This window comes from Oncorhynchus mykiss, chromosome 1 (assembly GCF_013265735.2).
Source record: "Oncorhynchus mykiss isolate Arlee chromosome 1, USDA_OmykA_1.1, whole genome shotgun sequence".
NCBI lineage: Eukaryota > Metazoa > Chordata > Actinopteri > Salmoniformes > Salmonidae > Oncorhynchus > Oncorhynchus mykiss.
In genome coordinates, this window is record NC_048565.1 from 44,765,708 (window position 1) to 44,787,131 (window position 21,424).

At 45.2% G+C, this 21,424-nt stretch overlaps 1 protein-coding gene across 5 annotated transcripts in view; it reads left to right on the top strand.

Annotated features, from left to right (window-relative positions):
• LOC110523610 (engulfment and cell motility protein 3) overlaps nt 1–21,360 on the top strand; it is a 37,310-nt gene extending 15,950 nt beyond the window's left edge. For 2 of the 5 annotated variants that reach the window (XM_036978180.1, XM_036978179.1), the window contains 17 exons: nt 1,087–1,137; nt 1,284–1,453; nt 2,300–2,399; nt 5,738–5,889; nt 6,121–6,199; nt 6,544–6,594; nt 6,796–6,918; nt 7,162–7,284; nt 7,616–7,720; nt 7,871–7,979; nt 11,821–11,957; nt 17,780–17,943; nt 18,469–18,581; nt 18,767–18,871; nt 19,058–19,137; nt 19,268–19,348; nt 19,605–21,360. In XM_036978180.1, the coding sequence (XP_036834075.1) occupies nt 1,087–1,137; nt 1,284–1,453; nt 2,300–2,399; nt 5,738–5,889; nt 6,121–6,199; nt 6,544–6,594; nt 6,796–6,918; nt 7,162–7,284; nt 7,616–7,720; nt 7,871–7,979; nt 11,821–11,957; nt 17,780–17,943; nt 18,469–18,581; nt 18,767–18,871; nt 19,058–19,137; nt 19,268–19,348; nt 19,605–19,817 (1,956 nt within the window). In that variant the 3' untranslated portion in view covers nt 19,818–21,360. The other 3 variants (XM_036978193.1, XM_036978203.1, XM_036978191.1) reach the window with 3 other exon arrangements.
• The last annotated feature ends 64 nt before the right edge of the window (nt 21,361–21,424 follow it).

Sequence of the window (21,424 nt, forward strand, 5' to 3'; positions counted from 1 at the left end):
CGTAAATAATCGAAGCCCTAGAGGACTCTATATTTGCAACACTATTGCGGTGTACTCCCGTTAATCACCCAACTAGTTGAATTAGCTGGCCAGTATGATAGCACCACTAAATGTGAAGGATATGTCATACATTGTAAGGGATTATAATCCATCCGCTGTCTCATGTTGCACAGACGATGAGCATTACGGAGACATAAGTATTCCTGAGGCCTCTATCCGTTTCCCCAGGAGAGGCATGCAAAAGGTAGAGGTGAGGTGTAGGATATGGGCTCAGACTTTGTAACGGTATTGCTTCTGTCACTCTCCTCGCCTCAGTCTGGGCTTGATCCAGGGACCCTCTGCACACATCAACAACAGTCACCCTCAAAGCATCGTTTCCCATCGCTCCACAAAAGCCACGGCCCTTGCAGAGCAAGGGAAACGACGACTACAACTCGCTTTCTACGCGTGATAACTTTTTGTCTTTATGGCAGTCATTTAACTTGAGGCCCTTGGAAATGACCTGCGTATTTTCAGTTATAAAAATATCTGAATGCAATTTATCGATTTACAAATACTAATCAAAAGGTGTTTGTTTGTGGATTACTGATTTACATTTGTGGATTGGTACTTATTTGTACAGGTATATACAAAATGCATGCTGTGAGTTCACAATACACTTGGCATGATATTGATCCCGAAGCTCAATTCAAACAAAAATTGTTTTTTACGCACGTGAACCAGTGTGTTCACACTGGAATTAGAACGCACAAGAGTTAATGAGAGAACAGATGGGCTGCAAGCGTCAACGGCATCATAGCGTGTCAAATTATAAAGCAAGTCTATTTTTGCGTTTGTGGGTGTCTGTGTCTGTGGAGAGATGTTGAGCTATTTCCTGGGCCATTCATCTGAAACTAAATCGACTCCTCTCTCTCTCTCGCTCTTTTTTTTTTCTCCCTTTTTTTCTCCTCTCTCTCTCCTATCTCTTGCTCGCCCTCTCTCATTTAATAAATATGTCCCTTAGTACAGTTTGAAAACAGTAATCAGTCTAAGCCATTTCTAAGTCGGTCTTTATTGCCCGTATGACTGTGTGTCATTGTCTTCTAGAACCGTCTGGACATAAAGAATGGCTGCATTCTCCGTCTGACCAAGGCACCGGTGAGTCTGCAAACAACAGCCTGACAGAGATAATCCCCTCATGGCTGTGTGTGTCTGCACGCTATGTAGGCCTATTACAATTGCATTATCAGTCTAACTACTTCGTCCATCCTTTTGTCTGGGGTTTTATGGTGTGCGTGTTGTAGGGCCGTTGTGCCGAGGACCTCTACAAGGGCATCCAGAGCTCCGACTCAGACGTGCGCTGTGATTCGCTGAAGCAGCTGGCCTGCGTGTCTACTGATGTCACGTTTGCTCAGGAGTTTATCAGCCGTAATGGCCACTCTCTGCTGGTGAAGATCGTAGAGGACGCTCACGAGTCAGTTCCCTTCTCGATGTCTCTCTATATATGTCAATGTGTCTCTGAGTCTTTGTCTCAGTTTGTCTTATTTTCCCCAATAACATATATCACTACAATCCTTCACTCTCTCTCTCCACTCTCTCGCCAACTAACCTTCTATAGTGGATGGGGGGGAAGTGAATATATGTGTTGTGTTTTGATAGTTGCTGGTGAAGAGATATGAGGTGGGAACACATGTGGGAACACATTCCTGGGTGAAGTATGGGCTGAGTCTGGCCTTTTCCTCACACTGTTAGCATAGTTACTATGGAGGAATTCAAGGAAGCTGTAATTGGTTTCTTTAGTTGCATTATGTGAGTCAAAAAAGGACATCAAGTTGGTATGGAGAATTGGCTCTGAAGAATTTTCAGCTTTGTGTTGCATAGCTAGTGATGGGGTTAAGATGTTTATCAGAGACCCAATGGGATGCCATGGATATGAGCCTGATGTGGATATGAGCCTGATGTCATGCTTTTGACGATGTACCATCATGCCTTGTTTAGAAAACACACTTTCCCACGAATCAATTATACCACTTGAATCCCAGTGATGAAACGCATTCTGTTAATCTTTTTATTTAACTAGGGAAGTCGGTTAAGAACAAATTCTTATTTACAATGACGGCCTACCTTCGTACCAAACATGGGGGAAAGGTATCAGCCTGGGACGGTTTAGTCTGGTTTAGTCTTCTTATCTGTACCTGGAACCCAATCAGTGTAAATGCTCAGTGTTGTCTATGGTTTTCTATGTCAAGGTTGTATTCAATGATGCTCTAATGTTCTGGTCTAAGAGTTTTGTGTGTGTGTTCTGTGTTTTGTTTGTAAGGGCCCCTCTGATCATGGCCCACACACTGACAGGCTTCATGGAGCTGATGGATCATGGGATTGTATCATGGGAGAACGTCTCTGCTGTCTTCATCAAGAAGGTAGGTTCCTCAACTATTGGCTCCTATAGACGAAGTGTAGGACTGACTGACTGACTGACTGACTGACATTTTTTCCCATTCCTCCTTGCAAAACAGCTCGAGCTCAGTGAGGTTGGATGGAGAGCATTTGTGAACAGCAGTTTTCAGTTCTTTCCACAGATTCTCGATTGGATTCAGGTCTGGATTTTGACTTGGCCATTCTAAAACCTGGATATGTTTATTTTTGAACCATTCCATTGTAGATTTTGCTTTATGTTTTGGATCATTGTCTTGTTGGAAGACAAATCTCTGTCCCAGTCTCAGGTATTTTGCAGACTCCATCAGGTTTTCTTCCAGACTGGTCCTGTATTTGGCTCCATCCATCTTCCCATCAATTTTAACCATCTTCCCTGTCCCTGCTGAAGAAAAGCAGGCCCAAACCATGATGTTGCCACCACCATGTTTGACAGTGGGGATGGTGTGTGTTCAGGGTGATGAGCTGTGTTGCTTTTACGCCAAACATAACGTTTTGCATTGTTGCCAAAAAGTTCAATTTCATCTGACCAGAGCACCTTCTTCCACATGTTTGGTGTGTCTCCCAGGTGGCTTGTGGCAAACTTTAAACAACACTTTTTATGGATATCTTTAAGAAATTGCTTTCTTCTTGCCACTCTTCCATAAAGGCCAGATTTGTGCAATATACGACTGATTGTTGTCCTATGGACAGAGTCTCCCACCTCAGCTGTAGATCTCTGCAGTTCATCCAGAGTGATCATGGGCCTCTTGGCTGCATCTCTGATCAGTCTTCTCCTTGTATGAGCTGAAAGTTTAGAGGGACGGCCAGGTCTTGGTAGATTTGCAGTGGTCTGATACTCCTTCCATTTCAATATTATCGCTTGCACAGTGCTCCTTGGGATGTTTAAAGCTTGGGAAATCTTTTTGTATCCAAATCCGGCTTTAAACTTCTTCACAACAGTATCTCGGACCTGCCTGGTGTGTTCCTTGTTCTTCATGATGCTCTCTGCGCTTTTAACAGACCTCTGAGACTATCACAGTGCAGGTGCATTTATACGGAGACTTGATTACACACAGGTGGATTGTATTTATCATCATTAGTCATTTAGGTCAACATTGGATCATTCAGAGATCCTCACTGAACTTCTGGAGAGAGTTTGCTGCACTGAAAGTAAAGGGGCTGAATAATTTTGCACGCCCAATTTTTCAGTTTTTGATTTGTTAAAAAAGTTTGAAATATCCAATAAATGTCGTTCCACTTCATGATTGTGTCCCACTTGTTGTTGATTCTTCACAAAAAAAATACAGTTTTATATCTTTATGTTTGAAGCCTGAAATGTGGCAAAAGGTCGCAAAGTTCAAGGGGGCCGAATACTTTCGCAAGGCACTGTACATACATACATACATACATACAGTGGGGCAAAAAAGTATTTAGTCAGCCACCAATTGTGCAAGTTCTCCCACTTAAAAAGATGAGAGGCCTGTAATTTTCATCATAGGTACACTTCAACTATGATAGACAAAACGAGGATAAAAAAATCCAGAAAATCACATTGTAGGATTTTGAATGAATTTATTTGCAAATTATGGTGGAAAATAAGTATTTGGTCACCTACAAACAAGCAAGATTTCTGGCTCTCAAAGACCTGTAACTTCTTCTTTAAGAGGCTCCTCTGCCCTCCACTTGTTAACTGTATCAATGGCACCTGTTTGAACTTGTTGTCAGTATAAAAGACACCTGTCCACAACCTCAAACAGTCACACTCCAAACTCCACTATGGCCAAGACCAAAGAGCTGTCTAAGGACACCAGAAACAAAATTGTAGACCTGCACCAGGCTGGGAAAACTGAATCTACAATAGGTAAGCAACTTGGTTTGAAGAAATCAACTGTGGGAGCAATTATTAGGAAATGGAAGACATACAAGACCACTGATAATCTCCCTCGATCTGGGGCTCCACGCAAGATCTCACCCCGTGGGGTCAAAATGATCACAAGAACGGTGAGCAAAAATCCCAGAACCACACGGGGGGACCTAGTGAATGACCTGCAGAGAGCTGGAACCAAAGTAACAAAGCCTACCATCAGTAACACACTACGCCGCCAGGGACTCAAATCCTGCAGTGCCAGACGTGTCCCCCTGCTTAAGCCAGTACATGTCCAGGCCCGTCTGAAGTTTGCTAGAGAGCATTTGGATGATCCACAAGAAGATTGGGAGAATGTCATATGGTCAGATGAAACCAAAATATAACTTTTTGGTAAAAACTCAACTCGTTGTGTTTGGAGGACAAAGAATGCTGAGTTGCATCCAAAGAACACCATACCTACTGTGAAGCATGGGGGTGGAAACATCATGCTTTGGGGCTGTTTTTCTGCAAAGGGACCAGGACGACTGATCCGTGTAAAGGAAAGAATGAATGGGGCCATGTATCGTGAGATTTTGAGTGAAAACCTCCTTCCATCATCCAAGGGCATTGAAGATGAAACGTGGCTGGGTCTTTCAGCATAACAATGATCCCAAACACACTGCCCGGGCAACGTAGGAGTGGCTTCGTAAGAAGCATTTCAAGGTCCTGGAGTAGCCAAGCCAGTCTCCAGATCTCAACCCCATAGAAAATCTTTGGAGGGAGTTAAGTCCGTGTTGCCCAGCAACAGCCCCAAAACATCACTGCTCTAGAGGAGATCTGCATGAAGGAATGGGCCAAAATACCAGCAACAGTGTGTGAAAACCTTGTGAAGACTTACAGAAAACAACTGACCTCTGTTATATACCCTTTGTTGGCAATGACAAAGTATTGAGATAAACTTTTGTTATTGACCAAATACTTATTTTCCACCATAATTTGCAAATAAATTCATTAAAAATCCTACAATGTGATTTTCTGGATTTTTTTAATCCTCATTTTGTCTGTCATAGTTGAAGTGTACCTATGATAAAAATTACAGGCCTCATCTTTTTAAGTGGGAGAACTTGCATAATTAGTGGCTGACTAAATACTTTTTTGCCCCACTGTATGTATGTGTAAGGAATTAGACAATACATTTAGGTTCGGTTTCCAGTACATAGATTAAGCCCAGTACTGGACTAAAAGGGTCTTTCAGATATAATCTTCTGAGAGTGATATTTAAAGCCAGGACTAGACTTAATCTGTGTCTGGAAAACTGGACCCATAATGTTCATGTGTGTAATCTTTGACCATGAAGAAATGTCTGTAGGAGCTCTGGTGACCACTAGTCATCATGCATAGTTTCAACCGATTCCATTCCCATGTTATCCCATTTCTTTCCCACGCTACTCCTCCTGTATCTATCTCACCCGGTGTCTGACTCATCGTACCTTTCAGATTGCCAGCTTCGTCAATGCCACGGTGCTGGATGCGTCCATCCAGCAGGTGTCCCTGGCCATCCTGGAGAGCATGGTGCTGAGCAGCAGCAGCCTCTTCCAGCAGGTCAAGCAGGAAGTCACTCTAGAGAGACTGCTCTCACAACTGCAGGTGTAAGTGTGTGTCGTCCATGGGTAGCATGGTGGGAACGAACGACGCGCAGTTCCTCCAATGAATGAGCGCGCTTATACTGTAAATGCTTACAAACATAGAGACCCCATCTCCAAATCATTTTACAGTTAAATCTAGCTCTGAAAAATGCAACTTTAAGCTTGCCCAGTGTCTGAAGTCTACTCATCGTCGAAACAACACTCATACGCCCACCCATACTATCTTTATTCCAGGACAGACCAGCAGATTCAAACCAAAGCCATGGCCCTCCTCATGGCTCTGCTACAGACAGCTGGACATGCAGACAGACAGGTACAATATGGTATCTCTTTCTCTCTCTCTCTTTATCCTTGCTCTCTCTCTTTTCTTTCCCCATTGCCTGCCCTGGTTTCCAGAATGAGGTGCAAGTCACTTTAATCAGTTTAACCAGGCTGAGTGAGTCTGTTCAAAACAAAGGGTTTAGACTGATTTATGTGACCATTATGTCACTGCAGCTGGGGGCAAAGACCTGCTGTGTCCCTCCCCCTGACCTGATTTGTGACCGAGTAGCTTTTACTGCCTCCTTGTGGGGAAAGTAGTGTCACTGCATTTCATTATTAATAACTGACGGTACTAGTGGTAATTATCAGGTAATAACATACACTATTGCTTTTCAGGAGCTGTTTGTCTTCCTAGGGAAGAAAAATCTTCGACAGTATATCTATAAGGTAAAGCCATTTTGAATGTTCCTAGATTGAGGTGAAATGATACCTGACTGTCATTGCTCCCTTTCGAATATCAAATTGGAGGAAATACAATTGTCGTTATAGCAGAATTATTATGATTTTTTGCCTCCTTTCAGTCATTTTATCCATAGTAAATGCCGCTCTGTTTTGAACCTGTTCCTCGTGGTTTGTTGTGACCCACAGAACATCATCCATAGTTCTGCCTCCGTGGGGGATGAGATGGCCCATTACCTGTACGTCCTCCAGTCTGTCACTTTGAACCACCTGGAGTCTCGCATGAGGATGCCGCTGGACTCCTACAACCAGGTGAGTTAGATGACCCCCCCCCCCACCAACCACAGCAAACCACTGTCTCTAACCCACTCCAGGAGAGAGGAGTTTAATGAGAAGTGCTGAATCAGTATCCTTGAAATCCACTTAGTTAGTTTTATGTATATGTGTATATATATATATCTATGTGTCTATGTATATATACACTCCTTCTCATTACCTCTTTGTCTCCCTCTACTGTTATCGACCCCGTCCTTGTCCTCCCCCTTCCTCCTCCAGGACCAGAGGGAGATTCTACATGGCCTGCGGCAGGCGGCCTTTGAGACGGAGAGTGAGAACAGCTTGAGTCATGAGCGACGACGCTCCCTCTGCGCCAAGGAGTTCAAGAAGCTGGGCTTCTCTGTGAGTCTACTCCATGAGATTCCACTTACCACCACCTCATTCGGTCCCACTCACTGGGCCTCTGTGTCTCTTCACTCACCTCGTCTATCACTTACTGTCAACAATAAGCTGTCGCTTTCAACTGAGTCGTATTCTCATCTATACCAACCGTTGCTGGTTGATATAATTGCCCCGCTATCAGACGTTGGGATTCCACTCTTATCACTTACTATTAATCATTCACAGTTGCTAAACTTGTCCGAGTCTTATTCTTATCTATACCGTTCTTCATTGTCTCCCACCATACACCGTGTGTGTTCTTATCCCTGTTCTGTCCTCTCTCTCTCTCCAGAACAACAGTAACCCAGGTCAGGACTTGCTCCGGGCCCCTCCAGGCCTGCTGGCCCTAGACACCATGGCCCACTTTGCCTCCCGCTACCCCGATGCCTACAGCAGGGTGAAAATAGGAAGGGGAAGAGAAATCAAGGGAACGGAGGGTGTGGGAGGAAGTTAAAGGGACTAACATGGGTCTTTTGTTAGGGTGCAGGTTAGGTAGGTATGTCATCTTCATGACACTTTCTCTCCCTTCTCTGTTTCTGTCTCTTAGTTTGTTCTGGAGAACAGCAGTAGGGAGGATAAGCACGAGTGTCCATTCGCCCGCAGCAGCATCCAGCTGACTCTCATCCTGTGTGAGATCCTAAGCATCGGAGAGCCCCGTAAGTCAACCTGAGCTAGTACATGTGGTGTTGACGCATATCCCACTGTTGTTATTGGGGTCAAATTTGTCTCCACTTTTGTGGATTGGGGCGATCAGTCCTTGGTTCTAAATATTGGGGAAGATGCCAGAGCTAAGGATGACGTTAAGGAGTTTAAGTATAGCCAATTGGAAGTTGTGGTCTGTATATTTTGTTATTTCATTGAGGATACCATCTACACCACAGGCCTTTTTGGGTTGAAGGGTTTGTATTTTGTCCTGTAGTTCATTCAATGTAATTGGAGAATCCAGTGGGTTCTGGTAGTCTTTAATAGTTTTTGCTGTTTGTTCTCTGTTATAGGGCTAAAAAGATTGGAGAAGTGGTTTACCCATATGTCTCCGTTTTGGATAGATAACTATTCGTGTTGTCTGTTTAGTGTCTTCCAATTTTCCCAGAAGTTCTTAGTCTATGGTTTCTTCAATTACATTGAGCTGATTTCTGACGTGCTGTTCCATATTTTTACGTAGTGTATATCTGTATTGTTTTAGTGATTCACCATAGTGAAGGCGTAGACTCAGGTTTTCTGGGTCTCTGTTTTTGGTTGGATAGGTTTCTCAATTTCTTTCTTAGGTTTTTGCATTCTTCATCAAACCATTTGTCATTGTTGTTCATTTTCTTCAGTTTTCTGTTTGAAATGTTTAGATTTGATAGGGAAGCTGAGAGGTCAAATGTTGTTTAGGTTTTCTACTGCCAAGTTTACACCTTCACTATTATAGTGAAACGTTTTGTCCAGGAAGTTGTCTAAAAGGGATTGAATTTGTTGATGCCTAATTGTTTTTTGGTAGGTTCCCACACTACTTTCATTCCATTTATAGCATTTCTTTATATTATTCAGTTCCTTTAGCTTTGATGCCTCATGATTGAGTATTGCTCTGTTCTGTGGTCTGGATGTAGGTCAGGGGGGAGGTGTCTCGCTGGTCTGGATGTAGGTCAGGGGGAGGTGTCTCGCTGGTCTGGATGTAGGTCAGGGGGGAGGTGTCTCGCTGGTCTGGATGTAGGTCAGGGGGGAGGTGTCTCGCTGGTCTGGATGTAGGTCAGGGGGGAGGTGTCTCGCTGGTCTGGATGTAGGTCAGGGGGGAGGTGTCTCGCTGGTCTGGATGTAGGTCAGGGGGGAGGTGTCTCGCTGGTCTGGATGTAGGTCAGGGGGGAGGTGTCTCGCTGGTCTGGATGTAGGTCAGGGGGGTGGTGTCTCGCTGGTCTGGATGTAGGTCAGGGGGGTGGTGTCTCGCTGGTCTGGATGTAGGTCAGGGGGGTGGTGTCTGGATGTAGGGCGGGGGGGGTGGTGTCTCGCTGGTCTGGATGTAGGGCGGGGGGGGGGGGGGGGGGGGGGGGCTCGCTGGTCTGGGGGGGGGGGTGGTGTCTCGCTGGTCTGGATGCAGGTCGGAGGGGGTATCTCTCTGGTCTGGGCGGGGTGTCTGTTGCTCCTGTGTGAGGTGTTGGGGCTGCAGTTGAGGGCGATGTCCTTTAGGGTATGGACAAAGGTTTGCACTGCTGCCTTGTATAGGTGGACCTGGTCGTAAGGCTGGGCCAGGTGTACATTTGCTTTTGAGGCACAGTCAACAGGAAATACTTGCGTTTACCCGCTGTATGGTAGCAAGGTGGAAGTATTTTCGTGGTAGCAGGGTGGAGTTAACCACTTGTGCTTTGGGAAAGGTAGAAGAAGCTTTTTAAATTACTGCCTTTAGTGCTGTGGCCACCCTTTTCTCCTGTGCTCTCAGGTCATTTGTGCCTGTGTGTATTATTATGTGGCTAGGAGAACCTTGTTGGACAGAAGATCTAGGGTGCGTTGGGTGTTTGGACACCAGAGTTTAGACACTGTGTTTGGGGAAAAAGTACATTTTCTTGTATATATGTCCTGTTTGAGTCCATAAGGAGTACGATCTGTGTCTTGTGTATGTCCTCAGTGGGTGTGGGGGGGTTGTCAGGAGGGCTATCAGGGTGGCTGACAGGAGGGGTGCTCAGAGGGGGTGGGATCACCTGGGCTTGGGGTTCTTCATTTGTCTGTCTTACTGGGATGTCGAGGCTATGGTCTGGGGTGGACTGTTCTGCTGTGGTGTCCAGACTTTTGTCAGGGTCTGATGTGGGCTGTTCTGCTGGCTTCTTTGTGGGGGTGGCCAGCTCTCTAATGGGTTGTTCTCTGTCACATATCATCGTTCCACCTTCTCCTTGAGCACACTCACCTTCTCCTCTAGTGCTCTGTTCTTCTCCTGCTCCTGCTCTTCTTCTCCTGATGATGTTGTCTCACCACAGTCCAGTGTCGATATGTTTCTCTCCACCTCCAGCTCTCTGTGTCTGGTTGAGGGGGTGTTGTTGAGCTGGACTATTTGTTTTGTGCTGACTGGAGTGTGTTCACCTGCTTTTCCAGCTCCACGTGCCTTACTTCCAGCTGGGTGAATTTATCCTTCATTTCAATGAGGGGGTAGTACTCTGTGCTGGGAGGTTTGACATTCCTCTTGGGGTTGCTCGTCTGTGGGGTTGAATAATGAAGAGGTCTGGTCTGACACTCTCAGGGTGGGGATATCTTTCTCAAGAGAGAGCTTATCCTGCTGAGCTACCTCTTTGATTATGTGAAAGTCCAGCTGAAACTGTTTGGGAATGCCCTGTACCATTACTGTTCCAGACTTGTACAGGTTGACGTTGGCTGACTCTGAGTCCTCGATGTCTAATATCCTGAGTTTCCACCCATCGCTAACACCCCCCCCCCCCCTCTGAACAGAGGGATAGTGTGTTAATATAGCTCTGCACCATGCCAGGGGATGGTCTGGTTAATATAGCTCTGCACCATGCTAGGGGATGGTCTGGTTAATATAGCACTGCGCCATGCCAGGGGATAGTCTGGTTAATATAGCACTGTGCCATGCCAGGGGATGGTCTGGTTAATATAGCACTGCGCCATGCCAGGGGATGGTCTGGTTAATATAGCTCCATGCCAGGGGATGGTCTGGTTAATATAGCTCCATGCCAGGGGATGGTCTGGTTAATATAGCTCCATGCCAGGGGATGGTCTGGTTAATATAGCTCCATGCCAGGGGATGGTCTGGTTAATATAGCTCCATGCCAGGGGATGGTCTGGTTAATATAGCTCCATGCCAGGGGATGGTCTGGTTAATATAGCTCCATGCCAGGGGATGGTCTGTGTGGAAGATTAAATTGCTTATGTTCCCATTTTTATAATAGTCAACAAAGGGTGTCTCTTGATTTTCCATAAGGAGCTTATTTTTTTTCATGCTTTGTCATTTTTTTTACATCCAGAGTGTACTGCATTGTAATGAACTCTGAACAGCGGGAGGGGGCTTCAGATGCCTCTGCATTTGGGTGGGGTAGGCTGTGATACTCTCCTGCCATTGTTGAGCTCACTTCTCACTTCACACCTCAGTGCAAATTGAATTTGCATTCAGATATGTTCTGTCCTAGCTAAGGCTTTATCTTATCATTCAGTCCTTATAAAGTAAAATATATAATTCTAATGTATTTTTCTTCTTTGCTTTAAATGTAGCTTCAGACTAAACATTACTCCGTTCCAAGTTGGATGGTGTTTTCAGGCTTCTGTTGTTTGTTTGCCAGAGCATTTGCTGTATAGCTTGGAAATAAGAATCTTTGGTAGTATGAATCCAAAATCAGGTTGTTGGTTTAGAGTTCTGATTTGCAGTGAAGGTTATGTTGTGGAGGGTAGTATCCTGTATATGTCCTTGCTGAAAAATCCAAGTTTATATAAATCTATATTTTTGTAAAAACATGCTGAAAAATGTGAGCTCATCTGCTCATCTCTCACTCACTCACTCACTCACTCACTCACCACTAGCCTCAGAAACAGGTTCAGACTACCACCCCATCTTCTTCGCTCAGGACCAGCTGCTGGACGAGCTCTTCTGCATCTGCATCCAGCTGCTCAATAAGACCTGGAAGGAGATGAGAGCCACGCAGGAGGACTTTGACAAGGTAACAAAACCCACACTGCAATGTCACCATATAGCTCCCTCTTTCTCCATGTCTCACTCCCACCCCATGTCTCAGCATCACATCTGTCTCACTCTCACTCTATATCTCACCCTTTTCCCACACTGTACTCTAATGTACAAGTACAAGAAACAGCCTCTTGCTATTTGAAACAAAGTAGTTGAAGGGTACAGGGAGCATGTCTACAAGTAGATAGCAGGTATATTACCTGACCAAAGGTATGTGGAAACCTGCTCGTCAAACATCTCATTCCAAAATAATGTCCATTAATATGGAGTTGGTCCCCCCTTTGCTGCTAGGACAGCCTCCACTCTTCTGGGAAGGCTTTCCACTAGATGTTGGAACATTGCTGCAGGGACTTGCTTCCGTTCAACCACAAGAGCATTAGTGAGGTCGGGCACTGATGTTAGGCGATTAGGCCTGGCTCGCAGTCGGCGTTCCAGTTCATCCCAAAGGTGTTCGATGGGGTTGAGGTCAGGGCTCTGTGCCAAACTGTCAAGTTCTTCCACACCGATCTTGACAAACCATTTCTGTATGGACCTTGCTTTGTGCACGGGGGCATTGTCATGCTGAAACAGGAAAAGGACTTTCCCCAAACTGTTGCCACAAAGTTGGAAGCACAGAATTGTCAAGAATGTCATTGTATGCTGTTTTGTTAGGATTTCCCTTCACTGGAACTAAGGGGTCAAGCCCAAACCATGAAAAACAGCTCAAGGCCATTATTCCTCCTCCACCAAACCTTACAGTTGGCACTATGCATTGGGGCAGATAGCGTTCTCCTGGCATCCGCCAAACCCAGATTCATCCGTCGGACTGCCAGATGATGAAGCGTGGTTCTTCATTGGTGAGAACACGTTTCCACTGCTCCAGAGTCCAATGGCGGCGAGCTTTACACCACTCCAGCCGATGCTTGGCATTGCACATGGGGATCTTACGCTTGTGTGTGGCTGCTCGGCCATGGAAACCCATTTCATGAAGCTCCCAACGAACTGTTCTTGTGCTGACGTTTTTAGAGGCAGTTTGAAACTCGCTAGTGAGTGTTGCAACCGAGGACAGACTATTTTTTACTAGCTACGAGCTTCAGCACTAGGCAGTCCCATTCTGTGAGCTTGTGTGGCCTACCACTTGGCTCCTAGACGTTTCCACTTCACAATAGCAGCACTTACTGTTGACCAGGGAAGCTGAAGCAGGGCAGGAATTTTACGAACTGACTTGTTGGAAAGGTGGCGTCCTATGACTGTGCCACGTTGAAAGTCACTGAGCTCTTCAGTAAGGCCATTCTACTGCCAACGTTTTCCTATGGAGATTGCATGGCTGCGTGCTCGATTTCATACACCTGACAGCATTGGGTGTGGCTGAAATAACCAAATCCACTCATTTGAAGGGGTGTTCATATACTTTTGTGTATATATGTTGTATATCATGTCCAAGCGTGTTGCAGTGTATCGTCTGATAGATGGTCTATTTGTTTACATTGCCAACTGTGGAGCGGCAAAGTGGTAATCTAATTTAGAAAATGTAACTTCAAAGCACTCCATGGCATCCGGAGTGGAATGGCATTTACCTGCATGCGCTACACTGAAAACAATACGTTCTCTGTGTCCTGTCTGCCACCATCGTATGTTCTCTGTGTCCTGTGAGAAAGCATCGTATGCAGGATAATACCATCCATCTGCCACAGCCACACAGAGTAGGAAACACAGAGTTTAATCTATAGAGGGCTGTGGGAGGCAACCAGCTGGGGTATAATTAGTCAGTTGTAATCGTTAGAACGGGACATCGATTAGTCATCCAGAATGGCTACCACAATGGAATATCGACTGGCTGCCCTATCTAAATGTATAGATACCGTGCTAGGGTAATGTAGGAAAGATGGCTGGATGGGCCCAATCCAGGCTATTTCCATTCCAATGTTAACTACACTGGACTCACTCAGACAGAACTATTCATTAACACCAAAACCACACAACAGGCCCATGTTTTACAAAATGCTCTCTGGTCATAAACCCTTAACCTTTTGACCTTTTGGATTGGAGCGAGTGTCCAGCCAGCAGGCCCTGTCATTGTGTTGCGCCCTCTGCTGCCTCCCACAATCCCGTGGAGCAGGGACAATTGGGCATTAGAAGCACAAAGAGAATCCCACTCCATAGCAGAATCAGAGCGAGGGAGAAAGGTCCTTCACAATCAATTGGTTCCATCAGCAGTAATTACACAAGAGAAAAACCTCTGGACACTGACAATGGAGAGATGGACAGTGGTCAGCCACAGTGGTCAGCCATGTTAAAAAGAGAGAGGGGGGGGGGGGGGGGGGGGGGTACAAAGCAAAGGCATCTCCCTATGGGTATTTCTTATCTCCTTTTTAGATTTGTTCATCCCTCAAGTCAGATACTTGTTAAGTCTGAGAAATGTTAAGGGGATGAATGCAGAGTACTGGTGCTGAGAGAATTTGTTTACAGCTTGAAGAGTGAGTGGTATCTGTCTCCACTGTGCCTGTCTCAGAAGATTCCACACCTCAGACTGTCAACAACCCATAATGAGATTCTACACTCTTAGAGACACAGGTGCCCTCTAGAACATAAAGGGTTCTTCGACTGTCTCCATAGGAGAACCCTTTGAATAACCCCTTTTGGTTCCAGGTAGAACCCTTTGTGTATATTTGGCTTTTACTACCATGTCCCTCAGCCTCTCCTCCTCCTCTACCTCTGTTGCAGTCTCTCTGTTTCTCTCTACTCATTCGATCACAAGCCCTGTCTCTTCCTCTCTTTCTGTCTCTCCCTCTTCCCTCCAATAAACCCCTAACTGTGCTGTCGATTTCCAGCCGTTAATCACTCCTGGCAACACGCTGCTGCCAGCTGGGTGCCTCCAACTAGGACTTTGTGTGTGTGACGACCCCCCCCCCCCCATCACGCACTTTCCCTCCAATAACAGTCATCCTCCACACACACACACAAACACTCTGCTGGGTTATGAGGGAACAGAGACAGCTGCTCCTCACTATGGCTGAGGTAAACGTCTCCTGTACCGGGGTTCTCCTCTTTCTATTGGTTAAAGCAGAGGAGTGACGGCAGGGGAGAGGGGGGGCGGACGAGGTGTGAGTGACTATCAGGGTGTCTGTTTACAAAATAACCTCATCTCTGGACTGCTGATGCTATAAAGGTGATACTCACTCTTATCCCTCTATCCGCTGTCCTCTCTGTTTCGCTCCTCTCATATTTCATTTTCTTTTCTCTCTCTCTCTCTCTCTCGACTGTGGAACTAACATTGTTGGCCTCTGGGTTATACTTGAAAGACACAACATGGAGGTGAGATACTCTATTTGGATTCATTAGTCATTTCTACGTGGTCTTTACACAGTATGTGAATAATGTTGTTACACAGGATTATACCTGGGGGCATTTTGAGGGAGGTGTCACTGAAAGCTTTGTTTTGTTCCAAGAATATGACGGTCTCAATTTTAGTTACAGTTTTAGTGCCATTCTCCTTGGATGTGTTGTTGTAAATATATTTTTCTCTGCCTACATGGATAAATACATGTTATATTACATTGGCTATTACGTATTAGAATGGTTTAGAGCTCTTTGAATACTATAAAGCGCGGTGTAATGTAGTTGCATTGTTGTAGGATACCGATGATCGAATTCTGTTTTTTTAATATCAATTTTTTTTTTTTTTGCAGTCACTGGTTGTACAGTTTTTAGTAATATGTACAGAATGTTTTAAAAACATACCTGTTAATCCTTGTTGATTGAAGAGGTGAATTATTCCTTCCTGCTGCATAAGGAGGGTTGGCAAACCAGGTCCGTGGTCTGAAGCGCAATTTTTCCTGTGTGGTTGGGTTATGCCAAGCTGTCCAAATCTCAGGGGGAGATGAATGTTCCCCAGGTTTATTTCTGGTTTATGCAGGATTCTGCACTATTAATTGAAGTGTGTATTTCAGAATTGCCAATGTGATTTCCTGAATATGGTGATAGATCATTTAATTTGTGTAATTATGCCATTCATTTGTGATTGGTTGTAATGGTATGGTCCATGTGGAAGTATCCCAGCTACTATACTTAAGCTGTGTCGGTCCTGTCTTGGCAGAGAGGGGACAGGTTGCGGACAGGTATCATTGAGGCCTGGTGTTTATTGAGCTCAACCTTTTATTTTCAGTCAACCCCTTGTTTATGTTTCCTGTTCTGTCCATCGTCATGTTTATTTTGTTTGTATATAGGTGTACAATAGTTTTGGTGTCTCTTCTCCACAAATAAAAGGCCACTCCTGGGCACTGCACTGGGTCCATTTTGTCTGCCTCCTCACTGAAACCTCCACTGCTAGGTGCGGTCTCCATTTTGTTTTTTGTTTTTTTTACGTAACCTTTGTTTAACTATAGGAAGGCCAGTTAAGAACAAATTCTTACTTACAATAACTGCCTACCGGGGAACTGCCTTGTTCAGGGGCAGAATGACAGATTTTTACCTTGTCAGTTCTGGGATTCGACCACTAGGCTACCTGCTGCCCCACTAGGCTACCTGCCGTCCATTACTCTGAAACAGGAACACACTCACACCCTTTAAACCCCCTATGCTCTGTTGAGACCACTCTTTCAAGTCACTAAGTTCTCTTCTAACCATGGTAGCCTAAATAATGTGCAACTGGGAATTTTTATACATAACCCTAAGCATGATGGGATGTTTTAATGGCTTAATCAACTCCGGAACCACACCTGTGTGGAAGCACCTGCTTTCAACATACTTTGTATCCCTCATTTGCTCAAGTGTTTCCTTTTATTTTGGCAGTTACCTGTATTTTTATGTTTTGCATTCTATTACCTCAAATTTATTTTGAGGTGGGATTATGAACAAATACCGCTATGTGCCTCCATGGGTGCTGCATGCACAGCAGATACCACGTGCTCCATAGAGGATGAGTGCGCAATTGCTGAACATTGCTTGCTCCATACTTCTTGCTCCATAGATACCGGGCTCTCCATGGATACTGTAATTCGGAGCCTGCGTCACGGGTCATGGTTATTGTGTGCCCAACACATCTGTACGTTCAGTACCATTTCATTAAAGTCCTCCAAACGGGTGCTAATGTACATTGGAGGGGGGTGGGCATATGGGGTTACCATGATGCACAAACAAATGACATTCCCATGGCGACGGCTGCTTGGTGTCAAGTTTAGTGTCATTGAGAGACACTCGGAGTATGGCTACACTGAGATAAAGGGAGAGAGACCGAGGGGAGGAAAGAGTGAGTGGGGGGGTGATCGACTTGAGTTTGGTTTGGTGTGTGCTCATAGATTTCTTTGAGGGAATTTGAAACTGTGGCTGTAGTTAGTAGAGAGAAACACCAGATTTTCCTGTCTCTCTCTCACACACACACACACACACACACACACACACACACACACACACACACACACACCCTACCGTATTTCCTCCTTCCTGTGCTTTGTCATGTGGCCTTCGCCTCAGAGAACTCATGTTTTGGGGGGCCCGAGGTCAAGCCTTGTCTGAGTTTGTAAGCGTCACTGTGCCCAGCAGAGCAAAGAGCGGGAACAGTCTGCTTTCTCTCAACTCAAACCCACATTCACACGATAGCTAGCTACTGAAATATATGAAAACATACAGTACATACACTAAGATGTATTGTATACTTAAATATAGCTCAGTGGTTCCCAAATGTTTTTGCTTTGACCCACCCAAGGGCTTTTGAATTGTCTTGTTTACCCACCAGAGAAACCATGTCTATAGCCATAACATAGCTGGTATGTTTTCCCTTTAAATAATCAAATGTTGACTGATTCTGGCCATCTGCAGGTAATGCAGGTTGTGCGTGAACAGATCACCAGGACTCTGTCCAGTAAGCCCACGTCTCTGGAGCTGTTTAAGAACAAGGTGAATGCCCTGAACTACAGTGAGATCCTCAAACTACGCCAGACGGAGCGGCTGCACCAAGAAGAGACCCTCGCTCCGCCTGTATTGTAAGTCCTTAAATTGTTCAGCAGAATCTTTTTCTTGCTCTCTCTATGACACACACACACACACACACACACACACACACACACAACCCTCGTAAGCCTGTACTTCCTCCAATGACCCCTAGAGGGCAGGGATCAGCCCCTTTTTAGTGTATGTGTATGTATACTTACACCTGTATTCGTACCATTTGTCTCTGGTCCAGAGTATTTTTCACCCCTATGGAATCAGAATCAGTGCTGTTGTTATCCTTTGCGTCTGCCCTGTTTGTCACCAAACAGCTTGGAAATGTCATGTGACCCTCCCAGTCACAGTTCCACAACCCATTCTACACATTCCCAGTCAACCAAGTAGCACTGATCCTACCTACTTGTCCTCGTGCTACTTGTCCTCGTCCTATCTGATCTATATCTATTCAAGTGTCTGACCTTCTAATACGACAAATAAAGCTCATCGAAATGAATCATGTTGAGTGCGTCATGGTATTTGCGGTGGGCGTGACTCTCTCTACCCCCCCCCCCCCCCCGTAGAGAGCTGAAGGAGCGTCTGAGGCCAGAGCTGTTGGAGCTGATTCGCCAGCAGAGACTGAACCGCCTGTGTCAGGGAACCCTCTTCCGCAAGATCAGCAGCCGACGCAGACAGGGTGAGACCACTCGCACCTCTGTGAGAGGGGTGGACAGGTTAAGAGCATACGCGTTAGAACTCGAGAGGTATAAGTATAGGGGGAAGCTGGACAGCACGACACGGGGAAACATAGGGAGACTAAGAGATAGCTGGCCTTTCTTACACCATGCTGCCGATTTTAAAATAAATGATTGGTCATTTCAGATAAGTTGTGGCACTGTCGCCTATCGCCCAATCACAAAGTCCTGCACTTTGGCGACGTGGAGGAGGAAACAGAAACACCCACCATTGAGAGTCTCCAGGAGAAGAGTGAGTTATTACTCACAGCAATATACTCTTCCACTGTAGGCTTGACCATAGAGATTCTATTAAATGAGTGTTGTCGCCCCTAATTCTATGGCCTCGACACTGAAATGACATCACGCTCTGTCATTGGCTCTGTGTACGAAGCTGAGGGGTGCCGGTAAACCTGCTCTTCCTCTTTTTCTCTGGCAGTTCCTGTGGCAGATATCAAAGCGCTGCTGACGGGGAAAGACTGCCCTCACATGAAGGAGCACAAGGGCAAACAGACCAAGGTTAGTGCACCATCATCACCAGCACCACTTTCCCTACTGACAACAGCCCCTGAACACTCCCTCAGCCCTACCCCGCCCCGACTATGTACCTGGCCCTCCATAAACGGCATTGTGCTGTGTCCTTCTGCAGGAAGTGTTGGCACTGGCGTTCAGCGTCACGTATGACGTGGAGGAGTACAGCCTCAACTTTATCGCCTCATCCAGAACCGACGTGAGTAGTGATGTCATGTCACAGGAGTATCTGTACTCATTCACATAGATAATTCTCTCTCTCTCTCTTTTCCCAGAGTTAAATCCTACACCTTTCTCTCTCGCTCTCACGCTCTCATTGTGTTTCTCTCTTGGTCTTTATCGCTCTCTCGTCCCTCTTAATTTAAATTAAACTTAGTGTGGAAAGTTAAAACGCATACATTACCAAAGTAAACATTATGATCGAATAACAAAGGTGATCTCTGTGTTGCTCTCAGTTCTGCCTGTGGACGGACGGACTGAGCGTGCTCCTGGGACGGGACATGAGCAGTGAGTGCATGAGGAGCGAGCTGGAGACCCTGCTCTCTATGGAGATCAAGCTCCGCCTCCTGGATCTGGAGAACGTGCCCATCCCAGACAGTGCCCCACCGGTGCCCAAACCCCCCAGCAACTTCAACTTCTGCTACGACTTCAGCCAGGCTGAGCAGTAGGCCATGGCAGGGCAGAGGAGTAGACCTGGGTGGGGCCTGTTCAGGAGGATGTAACGTTACAGAATGCTCAGCTAGAAATGTATGAATTAGAACAGATATGGTCTTGTCGTCTGTAAAATAGGCAATTGTGTCAGCTCTATTCATTATATTTCTATTTGCAACGTTCGGGAATGTTTCATGTCATTAAATGCAGCCTAGTAACGACCAAGCCTGTAGACATCTACACAGCAGGAGTGGACATGGAGGACTGGATCGACAAATCTAATGCGTAGGCAAAGGTTTCATCTTGTATGAGCGGAATCGAGGCTGATTCCTTGGGTTCTATAGGAGTGGTCATCTATTTGGGTGTGGCCAAGTGTATTGTAACTGTACAGTGAGTGTGTGTTTTCTGTTGTTGGATCCATCCAGATGGCTTATGACCAGGCTGCAGCGGGAAGGCTTTAGTTTTACTTCAGTCCCCCGCTCCATGGCTCCAGGCCTCCACGCTCCTCTGTGCATTGTCTTTAGGCGGAGAGTTTCATTTGTCATATCCATGTTTGTTTTTCTACTTTTCTCGGGTGTGATTTTCTTTAAACTGAAAGCTTTGTGAGGCAGGATGCATGGACATCCCTTCTGAAGGTACTCAACCCAAGGACTGAGACAGAACAGAGCCAAATACATATTTGTGGGTATATACTGTATATGGCTCGGAGAGAGAATCCCTTGGATTTCTGACATTGTACTTACCGACCTACTCAAACAGAATCCCTACTCCCTGTTCTAAAATGGTACTTTAATGAGTTGAAGAAACAAGAAAACATACTCTGGCTCCAAGCCTATTCAAATCCCTATTTATAATATATTAAATCCTCTTTTTAAGTGTGTGCAGATAGATAGTATTTGAATGAGTTCCATTGGCTCACGGGGAGCACTTTTTAAATAGAATACCTCAGAGAGCTTCCTAAGGACTGGTTTTGATGATGGTCATGATGGATTGATCTTTTGTACTTTTTATGTAAGGTCGTTTTAAGTTTGATGGCTCAAACGGTTCTCTTAGACAACGGGGTTTTATTGCGCAAAGAACTTGATCAACGGTACAGCCAACTGACATATTGCTTTTATGGTACAGATAAGTTGTGTGTCACACAGTATGTATCGCTGCAATTAATTGTTGTCCTGGTAAAGTTTTTTTTTGCTCCAGAGTTTCTTGTCAAAGGCAATTATTATAGGTACATTATGAATATTAGTTCAATATTGATATTGTAGGGTACTTTATTTCCATGACTGAATGATCCTGACATCAAATTGAACTAATATACTGTACAACAGTAAACAAGTCCTGTCAGTATGATGACCCTTCAACTTTTCATATTCCAAATCTCATCGGCCAATGAATAATAATAGGTTTCTGTAGCTGGCTAACAATCGTACATTTAGCTGGAGTTTCGAGGTGATTTTGCTATTCATTGCATGTCGGTTCATGTTAAAACACCCAATCTCCATGGTAACCCCTAACATGCTTTACTAAGATCAGGGTTGACATGAATAAATGTGATTTATACAATTTGTCCTTGTCTAGCTTGGTTTATGGTCTGGCGGAATCCTAGAAGAAACAAGCCTATTGTACT